Genomic DNA, 27,701 nt, shown 5'->3' on the forward strand with positions numbered 1-27,701 from the left:
CGAGTGTATTTCATTTCAAAGACGTTGTGGAGAGCCGGAGTCCACGAACAAACAGTATTGCCTTTAAAGCCAGCGAACGGCGAAGTGGATGTTTGTTTTTGACCCGCGGAATACTCGGAGGACCACGCGTGAAGTTTGACAGCTGGAACGTTCTCGGTAAGTTCCGGGCGACGCTTTTGACTGATCCATCGGTCGGAATCATCCAGCGAGAAAATACAGCGCTCATTAGTCGCATGTTGTTGAAATGCATCTCTAAACAAAAGACATAGAATTATTTACCTGAGGAGTGCAATAAGAGATGGGGATTGAAACTAAATTACTAAGAATGCTCAGTAATTTTGTATTTTCGCATTTTGTTTTATTTCCTGCTACTGTTTTGGCCCACTTGCTCTCCCCCCAAATTAATGTTTGCTTGAATATTATGCATCGTATTTCAGTACTAATTATATCAAGTGTACAATACATGAATGGGTTTAGTTGATAATATCTCAATTGCAAGTTTATATTTCATTTTTCTCAGATTAATGTACAGCAGTCTGATATCACATTAGGAAAAAAGGAGCTTAGTTTATGCATTTGACATGAATTAATGATAATGCCTGAAAAGACAAAAGCAAGACAAAGGAGATCTGTCTGTCTGGAAACAGAAGAAAGATATTTTCTTGTCTGTGAGAGTAATAATTCCATTACACTTTTAACAAATCATAAGTGAATCTGTGCATATATACTGTTTTTTTTTTTTTTGAAAAATTAGTTAATGTGATTGAAAGAGGGAATACCAACAGATCGAGCATCTGGGTCACCCCATTGTAACAACAGCATTTGCAGTATATACCATATCCATATCTACCATTTGTTCACTCTTCTATAACTAATCACCTGTCACAAGAAATAATATGGGGCTTTACTGTGAGGATGCATTGACCAGTAGGTACATATGTACCAGGTCCACATACCAATACGTTCTGTTGCTCATTCCGTGCCACACACATTAGAAGATAGGATTTTAGGCTATTGTGGCATGCGGTTAAGTGCAGGCACTGCAGTTACTGCCATATTTCATCAGTGTGGTCTATGAGCTGTCTGTTCCCTCAGAGCAGAGAAGGTGGCTGGGGGCAGACTCATTCATTAGACTCCCCTGTGTGGAGCGGAGACCACTGCAGGCTAGCTCATTTCACAAGACGCACTGTTCTCTTCAATGAGAGTGGTATGCATCGGCAATGCCTAACATATCCAATACTTCAGCATATGTTGAAATATTTTGCAACTTTTAAAATATGTTGAAATGTTATCATAGTTCTGATTTTTGCACAACACTAAACACAGGATGGATCTGATCAAACTAAAACATTTTTTCTTTTTGTTTTGTAGAGTCACTGTTTAGTTATTAAATTTAGTATAATATAGTTACAAACATTAATCTGAAATGTGATTTGTTAGTTTTTTATAAATGTGGTATTTCATGGTGTACATACCTGACCTACATTAAGAAGTGGCAAGGCTGTCGGAATTTTGTTTGGGATCCTGCTTGGAGTTTCTAAGGCCTATTCTAATAGATACCACCAAGACATTTCGAACATATTTGACAGATGTGCAACTAACATAAATAATTTTTTAAAGAGGAGTCTGTAGATTGTAGACACACCACAATGCATGTATGACAAGTGGCCATGTACAGTGAGCTGAATTTGCGGCATCGGCAAGGTGTAGAAGAAGGCTACAGCGATATTAGTTGTAAAATTTCGAATCACTGGTTATTGTTACTGTGTATTTATTTATCTGGATAATGTGTTTAGTCAGAGTAACTTTAAAATCTGAGATGCCACCATGTCACAGGAGTAGAAAAAATGATATTCTGAAGAGACAGATCCAGAGCCAAAGCCTCAGTAAACAGGTATCAAGCTGAAAGACAGTGTTATTCCAAATGCACACAATAGTGAAAACACTGTGTCTCTGAATTATTGTATGAGCAACGTACATACACCATACTGTAGAGCCGTGGTTCTTAACCTTAACCACAGACCCCTTTGAGAGTCTGATGAAAGCAATGGACCCTTGTCCCAGAAGAATACACATAAACACATACGCACAAACGCCATAATGTAACTAATGCTCAAAATTGAAATGAATAAATTTAGGCCAGCTACTGTGTGTATGAAACATATCTGAGGCATGGTTTTCATTAAGTCTGTGGATATACCAAATCAGATACTAGTCACCAACTTTTTTTTAATGATCTTTATATTTTACTGTAAATACATTTCCTCATGCCTGCCTGATGTTGGACATCAACAATTACTAAACAATATTATAATAACTAAACTGGTATAAATATGACAATAACCACTTGAAAAGACTAAATTGTTTCCTTAAAATTCACCTGACTGTGTGCGGTAGTGTCCCATACCACTGTACACTTGTTTGGAGTGGAAAAATGCCTTAAGAACATCTGACATAAAAAGATTTTTTTTTTTCACAAAGTACATTTTCAAAGTAATAGGAAAGAAATGAGAAAATAATATTTTTTGCACCCAATTCACAGATCTTCTGAAGCCTATCCAGGGACTGCTTAGGGATACATGGACCACAGGTTGAGAACCCCTGTTATAGAGTGAATATAGCGCAATAGCAATGTGAACTTAGTTATAGGCTGTGACATTTTTTCTGACAGTCTTTTGAAAGGGAAGTGATAACCCATGTTTATACTGTAACAGAGAGGATCCTCTGTATCAAAACTATCCCTCAGACCCGAGGTAAACCCCTCTCACCACCATCCACAGATCTATAGGCAAAGCAGTACAAGTTTCCACAATGCTGAGCATAGATCTATTATGTGTAGTTGAGCACCCCCATCCTGTTGTGGCGTGTGGTTGAAAGGTCAGTCGTTAAATCTTGCTTTGCTACTTTAAACTCACAGATCACAAAAAACCTGCCAATGCAAGGCTCTCCAAACCCGTCTGCTGTATCTGACACTTTGGTGAAAATATGGGCCAACCCGTTGCCCTCTTGCGAGGGTCATCAGCATAACAATAGATGAGGTGAAATGAATTTTAGGGAGATGAAAGGAGCTTTTCTCCCCGCTAATGATATGGGCCCGTCTGGTTTCAGAGTACAGTACAGCGATGTTCATGAAGAGGCTCTAATAGGCAACGATCCCCCAGAGACCTGACCGTCAGGGGGATATTGAAGACAGGGCTGCCCAGTTTCAGTTCACATCAAAGGCTTTGAGAGGGGCTGCAATAGCCATGGAGCTGTGATTTTCTGGAGGGTTTTTCCATATATTCTGGGATTCTTGTGGCGTGAAGATTAGAGATGTGACAAAAAAATGAGATTCATTGATTTCTTTGTTGTGTTGAATTAATGTGCATTTAATGCAGTCACATCTAACAATAAATAAGCCCATTTAGTTACATAATTCTCTGATGGAAGTATATTCAAGCATAAGGTTAGAACAATGTAAATGACTGTATTTTCAGTAGTAAACTGTCATTTGGTCCTGCTGACTGTAAAGAGTTGTTTGAAGGGATGCATATGAAACAGGTCAACATAATTGCCATTAGTATATACTCATTCCTGTGGGATACGTCCAATATAGAGTTGGGACAGATGGTAGGTGTACCCCTAAGGGCACTTGGGATATCTCCAGGGGGTAATTGGGATAAATTGTGTAACTGCATACTTTATTTTGTACTTAATGCACTCATCAGTTTATTCTCGTATTAATTGAATTGGCCTTATGGTTTCATTCTTCATTCCTGACCTTGGATATTTGGGAGTTCAGTGCCCATCTGAATGTGCGGAGATGCTATTCCCATTTATGCGTCCTGGTTGTTAACACTGAGAGGAGCCCACAGCAGATATGTGGACCACCATAAGCCGGCACGCCTTCCTCAGGGGGACTGCGGCATGGAGCATAAAGAATGTGTCATGGAGACAGATGCATCGCCCGCACGGAGCGCGCCCACATGGAGCGCGCCCACATGACGGGGGTGTACGGGGGTGTCATTAAATACCTCAGAGAGAGAGAGAGTTCGGCACACGCTCACAGCCTCGGGGGCTGTTATCAGCGGGCACGTTCACCCAGGTGCGAGGGTGGTCTTTTGCAGTGACCTCGCTGGGCGCTGATTGATGCAGCGATTACCGCAGGATGCACCGTGTGCCTGCCCCCTTTTGCTCTCTGTCTTCATCGCATACAGAAGGTGGCAAATGAGGCCCGTTTGATCTGAGCGGGTTTCCCGCTCCTGGAGCTGGAGAACTGCTGCGTTTGCCCCTTTCTGTTGCAGCTTCACTCAGTCTTACACTGCAGTAATTGCAGTGCAGGTTAAGTGTCCACTTAGGCTTCAAATCAAATACGGTTCCCACCCAGTTGCATGGTAAATCTTATTTCTGGGATATGTGTGTGTGTGTGCGTGGGATATGTATGTGTGGATGTGCAAGTGCATGTGTGTTTGTATGTATGTGATTGTGCATATGACTGTGTGTGTGTGTGTGTGTGTGTGTGTGTGTGCGGCTAGTATGTCAAGTTTGTTTCCAGCTAAGATATAAAATAAACATTGGGTACAGTATTTGGGCATGTAGGAGATAAAAACTCATGGAAATGGAAAATGCATTTGTGAGTCAGTATCACGGTCTGATGTCAGTTACTCTCACAGGCATAGAAAGGGCTCAGTATCTGCTTTCAACAGTGAGTAGTGACTCTCTGAAAGACACCGCAGGCAGATTCAGGGCAGGGAGGGGTAAATGGGGGCTCTGAGTGTGCCCAGGCCCCGGATTCCTCTCCGTCGGACTGGTCATGTGAGTCCCATCAGACTTCACCCTGTCACAGACAGTGCAGAGTGTCACTACAGCCACAGTGTGTGTCAGACAGAGAGGACCATTCACCCTCCCTGCATTTGTAATAGGCTTCACACTTAAAGAAGGAATATGCAGGAAGCCTGGAAAAACAGTGCTGTCACAGATCTCCAGGCAGGCAGAAATCTCTGGGAGGGATTTCTCTTTCTCTTTCTCATTCTCTTTCTTCCTCTCCCTTTCAAAAATTAATGTGCCAACGCCTTTCAAGAGTGAATGAGATTGCGCTGATTTTTTAGATGTTGCCTGAGCTGGATCTTTAGGTAAAGTAATTCAGATTAAAATAACTTGCTCAAGTATACAGCAGCAGTGCCCTGCCCAGGATTTGAACATGCACGCTTCTGGTTAGGAGTCCAGTTCTGTACCTACAATGGCATATTGGCACATCTGTGAAAAAAGATTTGAAAAGGAAATGCAGCACTTACCTAAACTCGGATTGGCCAGGGCTTGGGTTGATAATATGATATTGGAAGGGGAGCAGCAGGACTGGCCTGTGGAATAAATTCACAGCTCAAGAAGGGCCAGATGGTTCTTTCAATCCATGACTTCATACCTACCATGGTAGCATGGGTAAGAAAGCCAGGGAAATGTCTCCCTGTGACACCCCTCTTTAAAGAGGAGCTCCACCTAAAATATCAATTGTAAATGATTCTCCTTTAAAATAGTTAATAATGTTATTCCTTACAAACAGCAATTCAAATTTCTGTATGTTGTATATCTCTATAATAATAGAAATAGCATAACATAAACATAGCATACCAAATGTCTGCAAGACTATCACCTTCAAGACCTTGTAACTGCATGACCTTTTCAGGTCTTGTTCACTGTCTGTTCACAGTCAGCATCTTGGGGTATCATATTTCTCACTTCTAATGTAATAACTGTAACCTCTGGTGTCATTTCACAATTGCTCACTCTCAGTTAAGGTTCAATCAGTTTGATTAAAAAGAATTGGCACGGTGCAGAGTTCCAAAAGACTCTAGCAAGAACAGTGGCGAATCCCTTTTAATTTGGATGCTAATCAGCATTACTCTCAATTACTTATCTACGTGTTTAGAGAGCAGATGAATTTCGTCAGTATGCAGCCTGCTTGTAAGGTAAGGTGATGGTGAATGTTTCATTCTGTTGTGAAAATGCTGTCAGTGAAGTCAGCTGAATGTACCTGTATACAGTACCAGTCAAATGTTTGGACACACCCGATTAATATATTGGGAAACATGCATTAAAAGACATTTTTATCTAAAGGCTTATGCTTAAATGAAATTTGTTTCTTAGACAAATATAAATAGTTGATGTCTATGCATGAATTTCTTTCAAAAAAAGTTTTAATTTAAAACATTTTTTGGTTATTTTGAAGAATCTAAAATATAAGACTGTTTTGATTTGTTTATAACACTTTCTTGGTCACTGCATAATTCTGTTTGTGTTATTTCATAGTTTTGATGTCTTTGACTATTATTCTAAAATGTGGAAAATAGTAAAAATAAATAAATAAATAAAAGTGTGTCCAAACCTTTGACTGGTACTGTAAGTCTGTAGATAGAGATATTAAACACTTTTCATAAACAGTCTGTACCATTTTAAAGCTGATCCAAATGTACTGCTGAACACATTATTTTTAAAGGGATGTACTGTGATTCCATGGCATCTTAGCTATTTTCCCTACGTATACAATTTGTAAAGAAAATAATCTTTAGGGGAAAAATTAATATTTATTATTCATTGTAGCAGGAAAGTTTGGAGTGCTAGGTTCTGATATTCTGCTGTCTTTGGAAATGCAGATCAAAGCAAAAGATGTATATATTTTAAACAGTGTAACAAGCCCAAATGTTTAATTCAGCAAGTGCTTTGAACTGCCTCCTTCTCCTAAGGAAATCTGCAACTCGGTGCGGTAAATAAAACGCCGGCAGGGCCGCCAATGTGAAGGGAAAACCTGCTTTTAAACGAAGACATGAAAGAGCGTTCTGACCAGCTTCTCCTAAGCCCCTCGTCAGGGTGCGAGAGGCCAGTAATCCCTTCACGTTTAAAAAACGTGTCTCTGAGGCCATTGGGGTTCTTTGTTTCAGACGTGTCTTTTGCTCTGATCGTGGTATCAAAGATATCCCTTCTAAAGGGCCTCCGAACTGCACTAGATGATGACTGTGAGCTGAGAAGTTGGCTGCTTTTGCCACAGAAGATTTGAGGCAAGTGGATCTCTCAGGAGAGATTTGCTGTTTGATGGCTGCATTCCTTGAAGTTAAACATTTTAGTCCCCCTATGTGATTGATTTCTGTTAATGAGGATAATATTTTTGAGCTGATAACACATCATAATTGTGTATATATTTATGTCAAATATGGCTGCATAGCCTGTTTCTCTTAGTGGCATATATATATGTATAATATATATATATATATATATTAATCACAAATGAGGGCCTGTACATTTATTTCTTTGATTATTTAATCTTATTATTATATTTTCCAAGAATATTTCATATAATTATTTTTGAATCATTAAATCTGAGTGAGAATTCATTAAGCTAAAAAATGTAGCTTAAGGCAGTTTGATAAATGCTTATAAGATGGTTTGGGTGATATTTGTAAATCGTATGTTTTGAGGGCCTTTTACTTATTTTATGCTTGGCATATGTCTCATTAAACTCCTTTCCTGGGGTCTGTTGGTAAATTCTCGACTTTTCCCAGAAACAATAAAATGAGCTTGAAGTTCCTGTTAAATGTGCATCTGAAATGTAATGCAATTTACTAGTTACACAATTTTAATTTAAATTAATTTGTAGGGAATGGGCCTGGATACCCTTTAAGCTGAAACTGTGGATGAGAGCTAACCAAATCAGAAAGATTCCTTAGTTACACACAATATGTGTGTAGTCTTGAGGGTTGTTTGAGCTCTCTCATATCCTTCGCCATCCCTCACCAGTCTCAGCCGCCTGCTAATGAGACCCAAACTAAAGTCTTCTCGCCCACGTTTCTCCAAAAGAAGATCAGTGTGTCCATGTGGAATTTCAACACCCCCCCCCCCCCCCCCCCACCGACTCACTCTTAATAAATGCACATACAAATGTCTTTTCATTGAATAGTGTCCTAGCAGATGTTCTAATACATAAGAGAGTGTGATTTGTAAATTCATAAATAATTTCTTGATTTCTTAATTATTTACTCATGCAATAGACATCTATAGAAAGCAAACGCTATTCTTATAGATGCTACTGTGTATGAAACTGAAACTGAACATTCTAAAGCAAGTACTCCAAATCTGTGGTACTAATTAAACAGCTTAAAACACACGTCCGACAGCGGACTGTGAAAAGGCTTTGACGGGTGCTGCTCGGTCCTGCCGTAAGATAAAGGAGAAGAAAAGCCGTCACCTCCAAAATCCCAATTAGCTCCTTTTGCCTTGTGCCCCAGTTCAAGGGGATAAAGATCCCTGTCTTTTTCTGCGGGCTGCAACAGGGTTGTATTATTCCTACCCAGAATCCCATTATTCCCTTCCAGCATCTGCAGGAAATTCACGTGTCTCGCATGGCCTTCAAAAGGATTTAGTGTTCCCCATTCTCAAGGATAGGCTTAACTTTTCGCGCCCGAACAAAGGCGGAGAGTGTCCCCTTCAGTGGAGGGGGTCAGCGATTGCCCCTAAGCCTCGGCTAAACATTTTGGGCATAACAGGGCTGCTTGTACATCAAACTGAGGCTCAAGTACTTAAAAGTAAGATGAGTCCTCCTGTACTTGGCACCGTTGTTATAGAGGAGATTGGGGGGGGGGGGGGGGGTAGGGTGAGAAAGAAGGGGAATAGAGTAAGATCCACGGAGGGAAAGATAGAGAAATGCAGCTAGAAGGGACAGAAAGGCACAGGGAGAGAGAAGGAGAAGAAGAAAGGGGGTGAGAGAAAGAGAAAGGGCTCAGTGTTGTCCTACTTTACATTGTCACCATGGAACGTGGTTGTAATGTGGCCGTTCCCTATACATAAAGCCCAACTGTCTGATAAGAGAACCCCTTTGTGATGTCATCTGTTCCAGCGTGCACATACTGAACATCTTCTAGCACAAGCTACTATAATTGTCCTACTTATTTGCTAAACTAACATTTGTGTAGAGCATTGTGCTTGGTACTGATATTTACAACCCCCTGTTTTGACATGTGGGCTATCTTGACTTTTTTATCTCTGATTTGTGTAGGCAAAGAACAGAAAACATTGCTCCCAAGTCAATTTTGTGATGTAAAAAAAATTGTAATAATAGTAAAAAATAACAAAAGTGCAGTTTATATTGTATGTCACATCAATTCAGAGGGAAATTGTGAAATGAATGTCAATATTGTGACACACATTAATTAATGAATTAAATTATTATTATTATTATTATTAACTCACTCCCTATATTTCCACATTCTCTTAATTAATAGCTATGTTATGCTACAGATGAATTTATACGAGCAAATGCAATACCACATTAAATACCACAAGCAATATAATTGTAAGGTCTTGTATAAAGAAATCTCTCTTCACAAGCAAGTGTGGCTGAGTATTGGCTCATATTGGTGCTCTGACACCACTAAGACTGCTCAAACATGCATTCCTATGCAAATGGAAAAGAGAGAGGTGATGTCCACACACAGAAGCAAACGGTCATAAATGCTGTTATGTGTGTGTTTAGGATATGCTCTTATTAATTACAATGTTCCATATTTTGGGTTGTGGCCCACACATAACATTACAGCAGCAATATTGTAACATTGCCGCATAAAAAAATACCCTCACTTCATACTTCACCATCTTACAGTGTCCCTATTGGATGTAAGTGTAATAAAGTGTAAAATTTATTTCTATATGGTTTTTGTAATTCCGGCATGACTGAAAAGAATTGCACTTGTTCAAATAGACAGTTTGTATTTTTAGTGCCTGTAATACGAAAGCACTCACTGGAAAGGGCTAACAGTTAGCCATTTGTAACCAGCTGTGGAGGGCCAACTGCTCGCTCACTAATCTGCCTTTCTGTCACCGCCTCCCACCCTCCCATATCTGGTCAGACGGGTTTGGAGAGTCTGTGCAGACACAAGTGGAGGAATTTGCGTCTCTTCCGTCTGACAGGAGGAACCCCCGATTCACAGCACGTCACCTGACCTGGAGTATCGCGTTGCCTCAGCGGATCACCTTTCCCACCTGGCAGCGTTTCAGAGGAATGGCTCTGTTTGAGGGAAACTTTTAATCCATTCCCTCCTCTTTTCCCTCCCCCTTGTCAGTCATTGGCTGTAACCGGGGGAAGCCGGTGTGACCTTGGCTGAGGCAAACTAGGCAGTGCTGACACATCACAAAACGAGTGTGGGGCTAATGCCAGGCTGAGATGATACCCGTCATTTGGCCCTTTTAATGCTCTTTATGTCCTTAGTTTTTTTTTTTTTTTTTTTGAGAGCACCAGTTGTACAGAGGGAGCCGAGGAGGTCAGAGGCATTTTGTGATTGTTGTTTGGAAGCACACAGAGAAAATGGTCTCGTTAGCAGTCCTGTAGATTTCGTGGAAACACACTCTTTGGTGTGAGAGAAAGACTAAGTCAGGTCAGACCCGACCGGTTCTGCTGTGCTGTGGCATGATGAATGAGACTCACTACTCTCCAGAATCCACTGCATAGTTTCTCAGTGGAGACAGTCTCGCATGGCAAAAACATATATCCATCACTGAACTGTCACTCTCGGCTTTCCAGAGCAGCAAATGGGTGTCCCAGAATGTACCATGCTCTAACTCTAAAATTCAATGAATTTGGAAAATGCTAGCTAAGATTGTGATTTCCCTTTGAAATTATAGTGCAGAAACACTAAATGTGTTGTTTTCAGTTGGTTTGAATATTGAAACAGGACAGTTTAAATATTGTGGAAGAACACTTTGGAGGCCAAAGTAAAAGGACTACGATTATTTTTGATGAAGGCATATTCAGTGATGTTTGTTTCCACATTACTGTGTGTGCTGGAGAGGTCATTGGTAACGAGTTTAGACTGTGGGTCATTGTGTTGGTGTCACTTGCAGTTGGCAACACACTTTGTAAAACTGGAAGAGACCAGGCATGCGAATAGCAGCACACTCATGTGACGAGACTCCAGCAATCAGCTTCTCACCTCCTCACACTCCACTGATTCTCTCTCCCCAGGAAGCTGGTGGCAGGCGTTGTGGGTGCTAAACCATTCGGAACCTCTGCGTTCTCCTTAATTAGGTACACGGAGTCGAGCCCAGAGCAAGGATGCGGAGAGAGTGTTTCAATCTTTCTTTCTTTGGCACAGATTGAAACAGTTTAGTAACACTTTAATGCTGCTACACCATATTTGTTGCAGTCAAGTAAATCAAAAGAACTACCAAAAAACAATAGGCTGGTAAAGTCACATATTAATGCTTTTTTAATCCTGTGAACTACCACAAAATGTTTGCACAGGGCATATTCATAAACTTTCTCTGGGCTTGTCCTGAGTACCTGCATGAGAATGGTTGCAAAAATGGGATGCTTTCCCATACCTGCCGCCTTTAAAAATGGATGTCTGGCAGGAAGCCCAGAGCTGGGGAATGTAGAGAGAATGAGAGTTAAGCCGCGTGTTTTCTCTGCTCAAGTTCATCTCCAGAGGAAGTTATGTTCCAGAAAATCAGCAATTACCTTTGTTATACCAGCCATCAGACCCCTATCAATCAGTGCCTGAAATCTACAGAGCCAAAGAAGCAATTTCAGATTTCTCTTGGCAATCCTGCTACCTGCTGGTATCAATTTTAAAGGAATGCCAGTGACAGGTGTTGTCTATTGCGAAAGTGCTGGCGGTGGAAGAAAGAGGGTACATGATTGAAGTTCCCCTTCAGGTATTTCCTCTGTGGAAAGGTGACACACGTGCCATATTTTTGTACTTGTTTTTGCCTGAGAACATTGGTTATTGGAACTGGGTTGCATGTAATGCATATTACCCGTAGTGGGGGCTATTTCAGAAAACCACCTGAAATGTATCAGTGGTAAGGGAATCTTTTTTTGGTGCACAGCATGCAGTATGCCAGAGTTCACTAGCAGTCAGAATGTATCTTCTGTTCTTTTTTACTTGTAATCTTTTGAATCAAACATCAAGGATTGATTGTATGTAGCTTTAAAATGTTGCCAGCCCCTGCAAGCACAGGCTTTTAATAGACAATAAGTATGCCTCACAGCCAGTAATCACGGCCCAAATTGAACAGAGCCTTCACATGGCACAAGTGATGTACGGTGTTTGCATAAACACGTCAGGCAGTTATTTAAGTCCTGAATGGAAAATATGTGTGTTCTTAATAGATTCAGTGCTCAGATTTGTGGAAAGGGCATGCAATAGTGTTGAGGTTGCTGGGCACAGTAATTAGCCGCAACAAGACTTAGAGTCTTGTTAATGCAATTCAAAACTACCAACAAAAGAAACTAAAGACAGGGCTGAGCAACCTGCAGTCCCTACTGGATAATGTGGAAAGGTTCTCACTTAAACACTGGCAAAATTTCAGGCTCCCCAACTAGCTCAGCTCAGCATCTTCTCTCGGTGCATTTCAATTTGCTACAGCCTTGCTTGGCATACAGACAAGACAATCTAAAAACAAGATATCTTGATACGTGACTATGAACCAAATATGCTGCAAATTGTGTGTGTAACTAAAATGTTGAACAGAAATTGCGACGCTCACTTGTGGTTACGGCTAAGGCTGTTGTGCCCAAACCTGGGAGGTATAAGATCTACAGCTGTATTTTACTTCTGTGTATTATAATTGCTCTTTTTGACAACCGTGATGTAACTCCTGGAATTTCAGGTGGCTTATTGTAATGGACATGTATTACAATGCAAGACCAGTTAAATGCCATATCACACAGAGATAATAACAGGCATTTGTGGTCCTGGAATGTGATGTATTAAAGAGCCACATAATTTAAACAGCAGTCATGGTCATACCCGAGTATGACCATGTAATTCCGCAGGAAGTCACATTGCCTGTGTTAGAAGTTAGAAGTTCTTAATATGAAGTTATAATATGCATAAAAATCCAATTATGGATCTAAGCGAAGTCCATGTAAAGGAAGAATAATGCATCTTTCTTGGTCACTGTAAGGTGTCACAAGAATGCTGAAAAGTGTATGTCTTCCTTTCACAATAAAATGAAACTGTGATCCATTTTTGTGTATGATTTGAGAAGAGCCTTTTACAGTGTAGCATGCTTTAAATGATGACGATAATGATGGTAAAAAATTGTTCATAGAAAGATGTAGTGAGTGAGAGTAAGTGTGAAAATGTAAGGGATATCCTCAAACAATTATGAACAGCTACACCTCTTTTTAGCATTTTTTTGTATTTTTTTAAACAAAGATAAATTTTTAATACCGCTTTCTCCTGAGTACTAAAACTGCAGGCATGCTTCACAAAGACAGCATGAGAGCACTTATGACATCACGGAGGTCATAAATTGTGCAGACATGGAGAAGTAAAACCAAATAATTGGGATGGAATAAATGTTAGCCAAGATCTGAGGGATTGTTACTGAGATTTATCACCTAAATCTTATCTCGTTTTTACTATCTTTTAATCTGAAGCAAAATACAAGCCTGTCTGGTGAGACATAATCTCTCTAATCTCTCTTTTTAATTTTATGTTTGTTCAAACTCTTTGATCTGTAATGCCGCAGGTTACAAAAAGTTATAGGAATTCATGTTGCATGTTTGAATATTTGCAAATATTTATACCTTAAACTTCTCCTATTGTATGCCTAATGGTAATTGTTATTATGTACAATTTACGATATGTACATTTGTTCCTGCATTTTTTCAACCATGTTTTGGAATTGTGTTGTCTTATCCTTCTCCATGTGTAGCTACAACACTGTCTTTCCGGCCATGCTGAGAAAGTGTTTTTCTAGGCTTGACTGATCAAGTTTGTCCCTTCCACCACCCCACAGGAAATGATAGCCGGGGCGCCAAATCTACTGTGAAATTAGACTCTTGACAGAAAAAACAACAATAAAACTTGGCCTTTGGGTCTCTGTAGAGGCCCCTACAAAAACCTCAATCTAATGTAAATGGAATTTTTTTTTTATCTCCATCTCCTCCCTTTCCTCCCTGTCCCTGTAAAACTCCAATCTGCAGAGGTTTCTACTATAATGTCACTGGCTTTGTGACTGGATCATGGCAGCATCTCTGAATTTCCATGTAGACCGAGAGCATTAGCCAACTGATCTGAATCTAACGGATGAATGTCAGTGTAGATACAATTTTTTTTTCCTGAATATAATGCAGAGGAACTGGAAAGAATTATATGCTGCATGTTTAGCATTCCAACAAAAGTAACCCCATCTTTCTTTGAGGTTGTTTATATGCAGTCACATTATTGTAACCTGATAATTGATTATACTACATGCAATAGTTTCTTTAACCTATCTATCTGGTAACCTTCCTTGTATTTTGTTAACTTTTACTAGTCATTTACAAATCATGCACACTCAAAATATATCTTAAATACAGTGTTTGGTGGTACTTGACAGTGTACTCAAATTCTGTAACATCAGAAAGGCACTTCGCCATTTGAAAAGAACTGTTGCTCTGGGCTCCATATAAGTCCATGTGTCTCTCAGAAACAGAGGACAGGGTTATTTAGGGGCTACCTCAGCTGTTGGTATTAGCAGTGGTCCAGTGATGCATTCTAAAGGAATTCACCAGGACAGTGTATATTGGGGGATTAGTTTTATGTCCATAAGTGCTTTCTGTTTAGCCTGTAGCTTCAGCCTTAAACAGTGCTAATGTTAGGCTTGAACTGGCCCCAGCAGTTTACTGGTTGACCATGTAATAGATACAAAAGAAGGTCATAACGTATGAATTGTCAAAGGTTGTACAATAGAAAGAATTGAATAGGTTAAAATTAGTCAGACTTCAATATTTCCAAGTCTTCTGTTCATAAACGGTGAATGTTTGTACCTGTAAAAAGATTATGTGTCCCATTTTAAAATATTTTTAAAAGCACTGTGTAGTTCACCTGTTTCACATTAGGTATCTTTACATGGGGAGGAAGAACTGGCAGTCAGTCTTATTCAATACCTCTTTTTGTTTGAAAACAATTAATTTGTTTTTTTGTTTTTACTTTTAAAAGCATTCATGTTTTACTGTGCATAGTGATATTGAAGCATTTATTTATATTACATACTGGGAACAGTTACTATGGTAATAAACAGGAAGTAGGAAACAGGTCGACATGCCCTGAAGATTACTCAGGTAGGTTCTTTGCTATGTTCTTAACTCTTGGAGCGATAATAATCACTCAGAGGAAATTCATTTCGGTTCAACAGGATTTCAGTGTATGATAGTACATTGTCTGAGAGGTCAAAAGGCCATGACAGGGTGGAGTCCTTATGTCTTGGTAGCCTTCTGTTTCTGCTTCCCAGTATGCATAACATAATAAACATGGGTGTGGTATAGGTTTTTCTAACAAAAAAACATTGAAAACTGAGAACCTGTATTGTCCTGTGCAGACATTTTGCAATATATGCATATAATTTTATATAGCTTGTACAAAAATACATAACTATTTTTTGGGATTTAAAACTTGTTAAAACAACATGCTAACAACAAAACTGCCAGTTGTTTCTCTGTCTTACAGTGGCTTGTGAGTTGAATTTGGTATTGAATTCTGCTCGGAGAAGCAGACTGCCATCCAGCCACCCACCCACTCCCAGCCTTTGCCAAGAGTTCATCCTCAATACCAAGGCTATTAAACGGCCTCCATTCGGGGGCTGGTGCAGAGTGCTAATTGTGTTTGGCAATTAATTGTGGAACGATCAGGGCCCTTGTGGAAAAGCCTGCAGGGTAACAGGCCCACACAGCTGCCAGCCCCACAGTGCAGCTGACCTTCCCGAAAGTTCACCAGAGTCTTGTCTTCGTCACAACAATGAGATTAGGTGGGAAAAAATGGAGCAAAGGGCAGGTTCTGAATAGGAACATGACCACCTTAATTCTGCTCATTTTTTGACATTTCCAGTATGTCTGATGGTCTTTGGAATACCAGTTTTTCCCCCCGATGTTTCATTTCTGAGAAGCTGCTGTCCATAATTTTAACCTTGGTGTTTAAGGAATGCAGGTGGAGAGAGGGGTTCCTTCATTGGCCCTTTGGTAAGGTGTTACAAATCCATGCTAAAATATTGTAACCAATGTGCACAAAGCATTTACTCACATGTGAGAGCCAAGTGGTCAATGTTTTTTTTGCCCATTTCAAAAGTCAAAAGTTTTCTTTGTAATAATTTTTGATAGACAAGAGCCATGTATTTGTAGTTTTTATTCCATTGATGTGAATTGTGACAATCGTGACATGCCCACTGAAAAGTCTGTGACCAATATAATTTTATGTCATAAAAACATGCTATTGTTCAATTTCAGATATTTGATTATGGTTCCTTAGCCTTCAGAAATAGTCAAGTACAGCTGGATAAACACATTTATCTTATCTCGCCAACTGCTGCTTATATTGAGGAAGAAGAAAAGAACAAGCGTGAATTTAAAGCCTGTGAAATGAGGATTGTTTTGTTTCGGTAGGGAGAAAATTAAATCATGTGTCACAATCTTGATCAGCTCCACGATAAGAGACAAGTTTTCCAAATTTTTGGCAGGCGGTGCGAGGCATGGCCTGCCTCAGGGGTCTAAGCTGACACCAGTGCTTGGTGAAAATGCAGAGCCTGTGTGAGTGCCTGGGAATGAATGGAGAGCGTGAGGGCTACCTGAAGGAGGGTTTCTGCCAACGTTTTGTGGAAAAAAACATCAAAGATTTTCCTCTGCTTTGAGCCGGTGCTGGTTATTATGCGTATTAATGTTGTTGTTGTACTCGGAGATCACAGCTGTTGCCCGGGGTGACAGGGGCACTGACGGGACTTGTGCAGTTACTCTTTATGACCTCCTGAGCAGACTGAAGATGCAGTGGGGCATACAAAGGGCTGCTCTATCAAAGACCTTCAAGGGGCAATTATTAGTTAGCGGTGTTTGATTTTGATCACAATGCTTTTCAAAGGTGGCGAATTCACACTCCTCTTTCTGGGTCACCAAACATCTTTGTAAGGTAATCTCAAAATTACTATTGAGCTATACAGTAAATCCTTCAAGGCCTTTAAGTATCAATTAGGATTTTTGGCTGTGGATGTCAAATTTTGTTGCCAGAGATTAAGGTGAATGTGAACACTAAAAGGGGTGTGGGTCAGCTTTGTGTGAGTTTATCCTAAGATAAATCATTTAAATTTTTTCGGTGATCCCTATCCTGGCTTTTGTCCCATGTTCATGCCTTGTTCTGCTTGATAAATTGCACGCAGGCCTTGTGCAGTGACTTAAGGGACAAGTGTATACACTGGTGCAAAATGTCCCGTCAGGCCTTATGAATCTCATGTGCTAAGGTCACTTTCAAACAGACAGGCAAAGCACCAGTAAGCCCTAGCTAATACCTCAGTATTTTTGGGCTGAATAGACTAGGGGCCCAGCATAGTATGCTTTACTTGTAGAGCTCTGATCCCCTTTACTGTGGCCACTAGCATGAAAGTAAACGACGATTAAAATGGGACACACAACCTTGCCATTGTCCCCTGCTTTGCTGAAAGTAGGGATAAAGTGCACATCCTGTAATCTATTTTTGCCATTGTGAGAAAATTTTAGTGTTCAACAGGCAAATCCTTCTACCATATTTCACAGAAGTGCTGATGGGAGTTGAAGTCCAGAGTTTGTTTAAAAGGTCTCCTCCATCTTTAAGTGTGAATGTCCTGTCTGCAACATTGCAGTACATTGCTTAGCTGTTGCCCCATGAGCTCACTCCTGGTGGCCATTATTCCAGAGCAATGCAAGGCTCAATCCGCTGATGATCACTTGCTGTGGGGTACAGCAATATTACCCTGCACAGGGTGTTGAATCATAAATAAATAGCTGTCTTTAATCTTTAAATTTGGGCTTTGAAAGAGTAGCAAAAAATGAGATGCTGTAGAAAGGAACCTGTACTGTAACACAGTATGCAAATACATTCAATTAACCTATTTACAAAATCATCCATCCCAGCAATTTTCCCTTATTCTTTTAACTGAGAAGAGCCTTTATGGAAACACTGACCTGGATTTGAATACCTCTTGGGAGAAAATTTTCAAACCTTCAATTTAAATAGGTCTATGTCTGCTACAGAGATTTTGCAGACAGAACAAGAGCGTGTTCTTAAACAGAGAAACAAGATGGGACCCTTCTCCCTAGCAACTGCCAGTTGTGGTCCAGGGTAACAGAAACAGAAATGCTAACATTTACTAAGTAAATGGGAGAAAGGTAGGGAGCTGAGACGTTGTCCATTGCTTTAGGATAGAGCTGTATGTGATAACAACATAGAATCTTTTCTCCAATGTCAGGGTGCTCTAGCAAGGCAGGAATAACAATCTGTTAGTTTGTATTCAGGGTTTCATCCCTTTGCTTAGTCTAAGACGGCAGGGGAAATTTCCCCTCTTTGTTCAGTGAGCTGGTCATTATATCGGTGGCAGCTACACTCCCTCCAGGGCTGGAAATAGTCAATGATTTAGTCAGGCCTCATTGTTCACAGAGGTCCTACCGTTTAATTAACTCATATTTCCCTTGCCAGATGAAATGCTTCACTTCAGATTGTGCTCGATAACCAAAATGAATAGATGTTTTATACAGCAACATCAGTGTAAACTAAAGAATGAGGTAAGACCTCATGTTCTCTTATACATGTGACTTTGCATATTACATTACATTATTGGCATTTAGCAGACACTCTTATCCAGGGTGACTTTACATATTTACTGAGGCAATTGCGAGTTAAGTACCTTGCCCAGGGGTACAGCAGCAATGCCCCAGTGGGGAATCGAATCAGCAAGCTTTCGGTTATAAGTCCTGCTCCATAACCACTATACTACACAACCTTGCATGTATGCCAATGTAATGCAGGATGCTAGAGCTAAAAAAGATTCTCCTCTCACTTTCACAGCATTTGCTCCAAAGTATTCCACCTGTCCCCCCCCCCCCAAAAAAAAAGGTTTGAAATCTAGCCATCAAATTGGTCATAATGGTCTGGGTGGTGAATTTGCCCTCAATTAACAAGACCCAGTTATCACTTATCCTTGAAGATAATCACAGTAAATAAACATGTTAATCAGTTTATGCAAGGAACCTTCCAATCCAAGAGGTAATCCTTCACCCCCTATCAAATGCCCACAAAACAGGTGTCTGTGTATGATTTACCAGGCCCTAAGGCCCACAGATATCCCCTGAGTAGGAGGAAGTGGTGCTGCTGGTTCAGTAGAAAGGAACTGGCAATGTGGGCCAGGAGAGGTGTGGCCGATCTCTCTGGGAGAAGGTGTCGAGTTCTTCTTCCGTTATCTCCTCCCGCTCCAAGGCTTGGAGAGGAAAAAGGAAAATATTTCAATTGTACCAAATCAGAGAATTCAAGGAAGGCTGAGGTGCCAAAAACATTTTTGGGGATTTTTTATGGATGACTCCTTCCTCTTTCACCATAATGCTACCCTCCATGCAAAAAACTGTTCCTGTGCAGAAAAACCCATACCAAAAAAAAACCTATATTGATAATTTTTTAGAGAATTTATTTTTTAACTCAGTATAATGAAAATATGTAAATTATTTCCGCTTTGGTATATTTCAATATATTTCTACTCTGCATCAGTATATTTTAAATGTATTTGCAATGTTTTGTTGGGCTGAAAAACATATTTCTCAATATATTACAATATATTTGATTTTCATATGGGACTGTTTTCCTAACTAAATTTGGCGCAAAGCCAGGCTGATGACAGACTAACGTCATCACTGTGAGAGCAAGACAGGCTTTAACTGAGAAATAGTTGTTAGCATGAAGAGCAATTGTCTTTTTGTCTGGTGGGTAGTTGGAAGATTTCCAAGGTTTTGGGTGTGGTGCAGTCTTTTATCATGGGGTTGAAAGCACCTAGGGTAGGTGTTATAAGCAGTCTTATAAAATGATGGGGATGAAGGCTGCCACAAAGAAATACTTACAACTCTTCCTCCCTTTTCAGCTGTCTGGCAGCAAGAGGGACGAAGGAGTCTACAATGTCATGTAGTGTCTAGTTTAAAAGAAGCACCAAAGTAGTGTAAAGTTAAGCATGTACATAGTTACGTTGATAAAGAACAAAAAGATTGGTTTTTGTCAATTTAAATGCACTGGACAATGTCACTTAAAAAATGAAAGGTGTAAAGATGTACTCTGACAAATACATACCATAGCAATTCAAATAATCTTTACAATTGAATAGAGGTTGAACCATTATTAATTAATCACATATTAATTAACACTTTCTTGTAATAGGCATTGGGTAGTTTAAAGGCACATGACAAAAGACATGCTTTCTAGTGTGTTTTTAGTATTGTATGGATACAGTGACAACAGCAAGATATACCTAGCTACCTACATGTATGTATACTATCTAAATACCTTGATCAAAATGGCTATCCAGGTAGTGCCATTTACAAAAAGTTTGAATGTTACTCAGTTACAAAATATTTGAAACTTGTATTGCTCCTTATAGCTGCATCATTCTATTAACATCACCCTTGAAGAGCTGGAGCTCAGATTAGATTTTTTTTGAAAAGGAAATGTAATAATCAAAATTCAAATTCATACATCAGTTACATGAGCAGATAAGCAAAAAAAATATTGTTTGCAAAGAACAATGGTGTTGATCATGGTTGAAATATTTAAAGTTACTCATGCATGTTAGAATATATAATTGCATGTTTCTGTAATTGAATGTTAGAATATATGTGTTTACCTTTTTCTCAACAGGTGCCTTGCCACTTTTCATCGAAGGACGTGTTGGCCCATTGGATAGCTGCATGTGTGAGGTTTCACCCAGCAATGGAACCCTGGCCTATTGTGGCCTGGGTCCTACTGCTGACTCTTATTGCTGACTGGCTAAAAACTGCCCACTCCCGGGACTTCACAGCAAAAGACATCATTTATCTCCATCCTTCAAGTAAGAACATGGTTTACATTTTTGTTTCATAAACCAAAGGAAATCCTAGTATAAATTTTCAAAGCTCTCCCAGAGACTTGTCTATCAATAGTGTCTATCTTTTGAAATACAGAAATACTTTGAAATACTCCTAGTTACAATTTATCCTTTACCGTCAACCTGCTTGGGATTTTCATGGATTCATCTACCATATGTAGTTGTTTTTCTTTTGTGAGGTCTCACAGCTGGTTCAAATACAGTGCGCATTATCTGATGCCACCTGTTAAAGAGATCACACTTCTGCCACCATCAATGATATGGTCTCCATTATTTTCATGATGGGGTGTGAAAAAAGCAAAAAAGTTTCACTGTTGGCTGAGACATCACACCAGTGCCATTAGCCTTGGTAGTCAGTTTTCTCCCTTTGTGTGAATGCGGTGACATCTGGAGACTCCCATCATGTAAGTCCAGTTGGCATGACTCCCCAGACCCTCCGTCTCCTGTGAAACCAGTGATTAGGCAGGGGTGTTATTACAGCCGCTAATGGGACTGTGAACCGGTGAGGGGAGGGATGGAGGGAGGGAGTGAGGCCTAGACACAGAGGCTGTGGGGGGGGGGGGGGGGGGGGGGGTGGTCGGGAGCAAGCAGCGGGGGAAGGGGCTTTCAGGGGTCCTCTGATCCTAAGCCAAATCCAGACGGGGGCACAGCTGGTCCAGCAACTGTGCGCGGCCCCCGCTCCACCCCGCATCAGCCCTTTGAAGTGAGGGGGGTCACATGATTCTGCATGGAGGTGTACAGCTCAGTGCCCCCCTGATGCAGTGCGGGAGAGAGGCGCGCCTGCCCCCTTCTGCTCCACTGGTCACAGCCCACATAAAATTCACCACCGGGCCCCAGTAATGTCACATGGTCTGGCTGCTATCGTTTCCCCTCAGTCCACTGGTTCCTGCCCTTAACTGCCACATCCTGTCCGGAGGTGGGAGAGAAATAGGGCTTTGATGGGGCCCCCAACAAAGGTGACTGTTACTTCAGTGGGCAGCAGTGCAGAGCCGTGGGTAGGGAACTCTGCTTGTAACAAACTGAGATAAATTCCATGTGGAGCATGGCTGTTGTACCCTTGATCAAGGTACTTAACTTGGAGTGGCTCAGTTAATGTCCATCTTAATTACATGGGCATTTTCAATATAATGTAATTAAGTCAAGCAAATACATAATGTTGTGTACATTTTGATTCTTCGTATCCTATCTCACTCCACTTTTGTATACTCCTACTTCTTTCTATTTCCATCTTTCTTTCTCCTATCATCCCTCTTTCTTTTCTCCTCCCCCTCCATTCTTGCAGCTCTTTGTTCTTTCTCCCTGCATGTTAGCTACTGCCTACTGTAGTCCTTAAATCTGGCTGTGGACTTTCTCCTTGTGTTTACGTCAGTATATGTCCTTGTGTATGGGCTTGTCCTGTGCAGTACCAAATATGTTAGTCAGGGTAAAAGGCCCTCCAACCACGGGTCACTGGCCACGGACGAAATCCGGCTGGCATTGGCTGTCCTAACGAGCCTTTGGCCCCCCTCTCCGACGTTCATTAATACAGACACTGATTTGATTAATGTTCTCAGCTCTTGGTCCATTAGGGGATTAGCGTGCCAGCCATGAAACGATGAAGAACACAAACAACGGTACTTAATGTGACTCGGACAGAATGTTCTGTGTTTAAATGGGCAGAATGCAGCCACCCCTAATTGGAAAGTGGAGCCAATCAGATCATGTTCCCAGAGTGCTTGTCCCAAATGAGGTGGCATTCAACCCCATCGTAGTGTTTGTCCTGTGCTGTCACTGCTAACAGGCTTGCGGATCTGTGACCACCCCAATTTAAGTTTTAGAATGAGTTTTATAACCTTGAGGCTTGCTTCACTACCAGTATTTTTACACATGCACATGAACATGTTTATCATAGTAGCAACTGTTGTGCTGCTTGCCAACTGCTAACATCAGTAATAATCTCTAAACGGTTATTGCAGTCACTTATTAGGACCAGGGTAACATATACTGGTAATGGATTTTCACACTTGTGTGCTGTACAAAATGTAATGTAGTATTTGGTCAGCTGACATGAAAGAACATTTGCCAATTTACTGTAGGAATTTTGTTCTTTCCATTCCACATTTTTGTGTTGGGGGATCTTTGCACAAGCCGGCATACATTACAAAGCACCAGCTACAATCATAAAAATGTGTGTTTTTTCCCATGAAATGATATGGCTTAGCCCCTAAGCCCAGGCTGCATTCTCCTGTCAGATCTGTTTGCTTCAGCTGTGCTGCTGGGATCAGTTTTATGTCAGCATGTGGAGATGACCGCTTCCACATGACCGCATGTGAACCGCACTGCCCTGCTCCCCTTAGAAAAAACCTTGGTGTTGCCCTCTAACCCTCTCCCAGTGCTGAAACTGAGCCGGAGCATGAATAACCGTGCACAAAGACGCATGAGAGGTATTTGAATCCACAGATTAAAGGCTAAAATAACCCAACACTTTCAGGGAAGCAGGCATGTTAAAGGTCACTCCTTGTACTTATTACCACCCCCCACAGCCATGAACGGAGTTCCTAAGATCTTTTTTTCTCCTGCTTCTGTGCCCCAATCTGCTCTGGACATCTGAGAACTCAAGCGGTTGGGATCCCAGCGTTCAGGGATGTCGTAGCTGTACTTCCAGTGAAATCTGTCAGTTTTGGCCTAGCCCAGTTGGCTCCTCAGGGGATTGGGTGATTGATGCCACTGGCGTGGCAGTATAACATAGTGGTCAGGAGTGGGGCTCCTAACCAATAGGTTGCTGGTTTGATTCCCCATTAGTGTACTGCTGTTTTACGCTTAGACAAGGTGAATAAAATATTCAGCTTTATAAATGGATATAAATGTAAAAACTGTAACATATGTTAGTCGCTCTGGATAAGAGCATCTGCTAAATCACAATAATATAATGATTAAAATTACTGGTGTGTGTGTTGGGGGGGGATTTATGATTTTAATGGGTTTGTGTTATTTTTGTGCTGACAGCAACACCCTATCCAGGTGGTTTCAAGTGCTTCACTTGTGAGAATGCAACAGACAACTACGAATGCAACCGCTGGGCTCCAGACGTGTACTGCCCAAGAGGTGAGCTCCTTTACAGAACTCTTATTCTTCTCTGTGTTTTCTTATTTCTTCTCCTTCATTCTGCTGTTAAGAATACTTCAGCAAGGATCATACATCTCTGTGGTTTCATTCTGTGGGGCTGTGGTATCTGCATGACCTTTAACATGTTTTACTTGTGGCTGACATGTTTAGCTCATAAATTACTGCCCTTTTTTGTAGAGGCGAGTCACCTTACTCTTTCAGACTATTTGATATCCTTCTGTTAAATTGCTTAGGTAGAGTATTGGTTATTTTTAGCCTCAAGCCAAGCACCACATTTTTGAAGGAATGAAAATGTGAAATGAGGCTGTGGTTTTGAGGTGTCTTCCTGTCTGGTAATAGCCATATAACGCCCCCCCCCCCCCCAATACTTGTTTAGCAGCATCTCCTGATCCCCTTTTTCACTGTCAACCTCCCAATCGAGTTGCGGTCAGGTGATATGAAGGATTACCTACTGGGTATTTTCAGTTATTTATTAACAAATGCGTTGTTACAGAGACCAGATACTGCTACACCAGTCACAAGATGGGCCTTCAAGGGGACAGTGTGTCAGTGACAAAGCGATGTGTGGCCCTGCAGGACTGTCTCTCCACAGGGTGTACTGAAGTTGACCATGAAGGATACAAGGTGAGGACAGAGTGTGATCAGCCTGGTGTTAAGGCGATAATGACTCAGTTGGACATTGGTTTCTAGTTTTATACAGGTTCATTAAATGCTGTGCCGGTTCAGTGGCCTTGATGTCAAGGTCAGTCTTTAATTTAACCTGTTTTAGCAGTCATCTGTAATTTACTTTGATCTGGTGACAACCTTGCCCTCAGCTGAGATAACTACGCAGGGAGGAGCATTGCTTGCTACCCATTTATAATGAGAAACGGCTACTGCGCACAGATGGAGTGGGTAAAATAGCCACTACTTTTGATTTCCACTGTGTCTAGATTATTAGTTCAGAGCACAGATGTCACAAGATGTGTTTTTGGGGTTGACACATAAGGCTTCTTTCACCAGAGAAGATTGGGAGTGAAAGCAAAGACATTCAAAGAGTTGTATCAAAGACTTAAGGGGCAGTGGCACTGTGCCAGAATGGTACTACTGGCATCAGTGGAATACTCCCACAAGATAATAGCTATAGAGAATTATCTGGTGATTAGTATGTATTATTCATATAATTGATAGATTTCTTTATGAAACAAAACCATCAAACAGGTTGAGAGAAATCACCAGTTTAAAGGGAAGATTTCTGTCACCTTAGAACCTTGAACTGAACCTTTTACTTTTTAAAAAACTTTTGTAAGTGTTCCAGAATGTATTTCACTTATATAAAGATGTGAAAGAATAGAGTGACCTAGTGATTTTTTGATCACTAGGTTGAATTTATGTGCAGTTTTAGTTTTCATCAACAGCAAACCTGTGGGTATTTAACAGACTCTAGCATTATATCGCACATGTGGATTGAATTACATTCAGATTAATCATGGACGTGAACCATATCACACATTCAGATTATATTTATATTACCCTGTACTGTTTTTTTTTTTTTTTAATTCTACTGATTTCAAAGCTTACCGATCTATACTGGTGATACACTAAGGGAGACTTAAATTTAATGGTTAAAGACAAATGTCAGTTGCATCCAGGGTTAAATCACACATTCACACTTAATAACAGGTTGGAATCTTCATCTCCAGTTGTAATTTATTTGAGGACTAATTAGTGTTTAATAATGTTACAGTGTAATAATTTTATAGTGCAAAATACTCCAATAACATATCTCATAGAAGTGTTCTCACTTCTATGAATCTGTGCGTAGACTGAATTCACTGTATTTTCATCTAGTCAACAACAGGCATGAAGCACTAAAGTATGAGATTTTCGGTCTTTTCTAACCTGGAAAAGCAAAAAAAGTATTTCAGAAGTCCTCATGGAATCTTCTGCTGAAGAAGAGCCTGTTTTTGCTTGATGTAAACATATACAGCATATAATGTTCTGTGCATGCCTCATTATGGATTTATTGATTGAAGACATCATCACCGAAGAATACTAGAGAGCTAAGATTAAGGTCATGGCTTTCAGAAAAGCCATTTTTAATGAATTGCTTCTTAATCATATAGATAACATGCATGAAAAGCTCTACTTGAAATGACCAGAAAGGAACATAATCTAAAACCAGTAACTATGTATATTTGACCCTGCGTATATGATCTGCCTTATCCAACGTCACTCTGCTGTACTTTTGAGTTAATCCCTAGAGCCTCCAACGTGATCTTACTACAGATAAGATAAAGACTGGAATTAAACTGCTCTCTCTGACAAGGCTGTAAAAGTAATCCCTGCTGAAATATGAGTCTCCGAGTCTCCTCAGAGGTAGCACTGACTGCAAGATGTTCCATTGTACAGTACCTGCATGGCCAGAATGAAATCAGAAAGACTAGTTGGATTTTTTTTTTTTTTTTACAATAAGAAGACAAACTATCAGCATCTTGGATGCAGAAAACCAAATAAGACACCTAGGATGTTTCTATTAGAAAACAAACCTCAGGGAATGTGTTTGGTTTGATGTACCAAACATTTAAAAAGTCTGTGCTTAGTGCTTAGTTCAACCAAATAAATGCTTTTCCCAAGTTTAATTTTGAAATACTGACTGATTTCTGTTTAAAATCAATTTCAGTCTCCAATTAAATATACATGATTAATCATAAATTAAAGGTTAAGTACTAGTCACCTTTTCAGTCATTTTAGAACAGTCAAGGAGAATGAAGAATGAAGTATTTTCTGGAGTACTGAAGAGAAGTCATCATTGAAAGACAGAATGAAGGAAAGAGAAAATGAGAATGTTAGGGATGCTTTCGGAAAGGTAAAAACAAATAAATAAAAAAGAGATATGGACCAGTTCATAGAACTGGTTTAACCCTTTACCCCTGGTAATTGGTCTCCTTTCAGGTCTGTACCTCTTGCTGTGAGGGAAACATCTGCAACATACCACTACCGAGGAATGAAACAGATGCCATCTTTGCCACCACCTCACCTATCAACAGTGCCACTTGGGTCACTCAGAGCCACGTGGGGGCCACGGCCTCCTTCATCTTTGCCATCCTCGTCATTTTTAGCCATATATAATGCACAACCAATGACAGGCTGGTCAGCCTAGAGACTGTTGTGGTGTTTTAAGTTATCAGTGATCTTTTTTATCTCGTGTTTTTCCCTGTTTTTTTTTTCATTGGAAAGCAGCCGAAACCATAGACTAGTCATAGCAGTCATGTTCAAACTTGAGGTTTTTGAGGTTTATTTGCATTAAGGAGATATTTCTTCTTAAAAAAAACAGACTCTGTGAGCCAGAATAAGGAATTTTTTGGCTAAATTGAAAGGATGTTTCTTGTAATTAAATAACCTTAATTATAATGTTGTGTATTGATTCATATGTGTTGTATATATAATATGCATACCTATATAGTATTTATTTTTGTACATACATTGATGCGTAACAGTTGTGTTTTCACATTTAGGTCATTGCATGTAAGACTGGAAACTGTGGAACAGATAACTAGCTTTCATCCTATAACATCAGAAAGAAAAAAAGTATTTTCAACAGCATGGAAACAAGCCCAGAGGGCACACCATATTCACTTAACTCTTTGCCTGATTTGGCATAACCTAGAAAATTATAGTTTCTATTGGCTGTTTTTGAAGAACAAGTATTTTTGAACACTTGTTTTATTTAAGATCATTATGACATT

At 40.2% G+C, this 27,701-nt stretch overlaps 1 protein-coding gene across 1 annotated transcript; it reads left to right on the forward strand.

Moving 5' to 3' along the window:
* Positions 1-27,192, forward strand: LOC118789371 (ly6/PLAUR domain-containing protein 6-like). Its single transcript, XM_036545761.1, has 5 exons — positions 1-156; positions 20,643-20,832; positions 23,854-23,952; positions 24,467-24,597; positions 26,908-27,192. The coding sequence occupies exons 2-5, from the start codon at positions 20,715-20,717 to the stop codon at positions 27,082-27,084; spliced, it is 525 nt and encodes a 174-aa protein (XP_036401654.1). The 5' UTR covers positions 1-156; positions 20,643-20,714; the 3' UTR covers positions 27,085-27,192.
* The last annotated feature ends 509 nt before the right edge of the window (positions 27,193-27,701 follow it).

Source organism: Megalops cyprinoides, chromosome 14 (assembly GCF_013368585.1).
Source record: "Megalops cyprinoides isolate fMegCyp1 chromosome 14, fMegCyp1.pri, whole genome shotgun sequence".
Taxonomy (NCBI): Eukaryota; Metazoa; Chordata; class Actinopteri; order Elopiformes; family Megalopidae; genus Megalops; species Megalops cyprinoides.

What these genes read in the sequence shown, in the direction of transcription:
- LOC118789371 (XM_036545761.1), top strand. Translation starts at nt 20,715, where the DNA reads ATGGAACCCTGGCCTATTGTGGCCTGGGTCCTACTGCTGACTCTTATT. An exon ending in CATTTATCTCCATCCTTCAA is followed by an intron (nt 20,833 to 23,853) that starts GTAAGAACATGG and finishes TTGTGCTGACAG; the next exon opens with CAACACCCTATCCAGGTGGT. An exon ending in TTGACCATGAAGGATACAAG is followed by an intron (nt 24,598 to 26,907) that starts GTGAGGACAGAG and finishes GTCTCCTTTCAG; the next exon opens with GTCTGTACCTCTTGCTGTGA.